Below are 2,254 nucleotides of genomic sequence, written 5' to 3'. Positions count from 1 at the left end.
TTAATTACTTGCACTTTAAATTACAGTGTACAATAGCTACAAATAAACAAAAAAAAAATAGTAGTTGTAAAATTCATATAATCATAAGTGTTACTGATATTATAAGTTCTTTTAGTTATGTAATATAAATTAATTGTTATACATTTACATAAAAAATTTCTTCAAAATAAAAATATCTATAATTTATTTTGTCAAAAACCATATTTATAACTCATATAATATCAAAATTATTTGAAATTATTTAGACTGTCTACTCACAATTTGAAAAGAAAAATATAAACTTGAGAGAAATCACAATTTTAAACAACATGAATTCAATTACAAATCAATCCAACATGACCCCGTTTGAATGAACTTATTTATCACCTTAGTATATGTGATACCATATTCAACCTGTTTAAATCTGCATGTTCTTTTCTGTCTCCCCGACCTCTTCCATTTTCAGACATCATACTACGACATTAACCCCGATTTATATTCATACTTTTGACTTCTTAAAAAAAAAAGTATTTATTTATACACTCTATTTAAAAAAATATATTTATCAAAAAATGCTTCAGAAGACTGTAACTACCTTTTTCAATAATATTCCAACTTACCCCGCACCCTTTGTCAGATTAATCTTTTTTAGGCGAGAGATATCAGATGAAATCTACGTTTAATATTTGATTCATTCATTCCCTTTAAAGTAACTAGAAAACTAAAACCCTATCTCAAAATGCATCGAATGTATTGAAAAGTGGGAAAAGGCCAATCCTAAGCTCCATCTGTCTATGCAAACTGCAAACATACAGAGAGTTAAGCACATGAGAACTGAAGAAGTGCCATAAAACCATCTACAATAATAATAAATACATCAAAATCTGACTACTTTGAGTTCCTTTTCAAATGCTTTTTGCATCTCAAAACCAAACACTCCAGATCCAGTCGGAAACAAACAAAGAAAGAAAATAAAAACAGGCAAGCTCCCATAAAATATTTACAATTTAAAAGGAAAGTCGATGTGAACAGTAAGCTCAGTGATGCAATAGAAGGATTTATTTATTTTTTATAATTTCACCGCCCCAAGCAAAGAGCAGCGTTGATATCGAGCCTCCATGCAAATCCACCGCCGTCCATTCGCCAAACGTCACAAGGCAGCGTCAAGGAACTCCGCTCCTTCCCGCACGTGTATTGCACCCTTACCTTGCATGTAAACGCCGGGTACGTTCTCATCATCGGCATCCTTTCCTTCATCACCAACCACACCATCGTTTCCCCTCCAACCATTTCCTTATACGCCCCATTTGTCCACGTTACCCTCCCCAACCCATCCGAAATAAACCCCGGACACGTGTCCCTCCCGAGATTCACCTTCTTTTCCTCGTCTGTACTCCCTAGCCCATCCCCACTCACCCATGTCTCTGTCACGCATTCCACCGTCACGCACGACCCCACTCTCACCGTCTGCCCTCCCATAAACACCGCCTGATCTGCTGACCGTACACCACCACCACCGAGAAAACCCTCCTTTTTATCACCAGCTTCACCGAAGCTTAACCAAAACGGCATCATCTTTTGGACTACTCCATCCTTTTGCTGCTTCAGAATAGACTCTTCTTTGCAGTCAGGGGTTTCAGGGAGAAGTGGCAAAGTAACCCTCTTCTCTTCGTTCAAAACCCTTCTTTTCTTGTTGCACCTCTTTGTATTACTCACAGTGTTACTTTCTTTAAAGTGTCTTCTTTTTCCTCTCCCCGACTTAGAGCAAACTTCACTACCTCCCTGTGGGGAAACCGATCCACCCGTCGCCGGTTTCGGAGCGATCGGTCGGAACCGGAGCATTATCCGGTGCACTTTCGACATATCATAGACCCCATGGCCAGAAGATGCATATCTCGCTATGCAACACCCTCCTCTGCCTTCCATTTTTTTTCTCTCCAGAAATCTCTTCTTTTCTTTTTCACTCTGCCTTCCTTAAAAAAAAAAAAAAAAACTCTCTCTCTTTCCCGTGCGTGTCCAGAGACGCTACGATGCGGACGCACTTCATGTTTGGAATAGGAGTGTTGAGATTTATAAGGAGAATGAAAGGGACACGTGTGAGGTTCAACACTTGTGTGAACAGTGAGACGAACAGCTCAGAAAAAGGATTGGTGGAGAAACGAAACGTGGCGAAATCCAGAAAAGTTAGGCGGGGCCGAGAGTACGGAAAAATGGTCGCGAGTGGACCCCAGAAGAGAGCCAATGGGAAGGGGAGGAGTGTCCCTGGTACCGGCGC

At 39.8% G+C, this 2,254-nt stretch overlaps 1 protein-coding gene across 1 annotated transcript; it reads right to left on the bottom strand.

Annotated features, from left to right (window-relative positions):
• Positions 1 to 798: 798 nt before the first annotated feature.
• On the bottom strand, positions 799 to 2,054 carry LOC108481039 (uncharacterized). The gene has a single exon (XM_017784209.2). It carries the CDS (start codon positions 1,903 to 1,905, stop codon positions 1,057 to 1,059), a length of 849 nt encoding a protein of 282 aa, XP_017639698.1. The 5' UTR covers positions 1,906 to 2,054; the 3' UTR covers positions 799 to 1,056.
• Positions 2,055 to 2,254: the final 200 nt, after the last annotated feature.

The sequence above is a fragment of the Gossypium arboreum genome, chromosome 1 (genome assembly GCF_025698485.1).
Source record: "Gossypium arboreum isolate Shixiya-1 chromosome 1, ASM2569848v2, whole genome shotgun sequence".
Taxonomy (NCBI): Eukaryota; Viridiplantae; Streptophyta; class Magnoliopsida; order Malvales; family Malvaceae; genus Gossypium; species Gossypium arboreum.
Note: the sequence above shows the minus strand (reverse complement) of the source record. Positions and strands in the feature narration are given on the sequence as shown.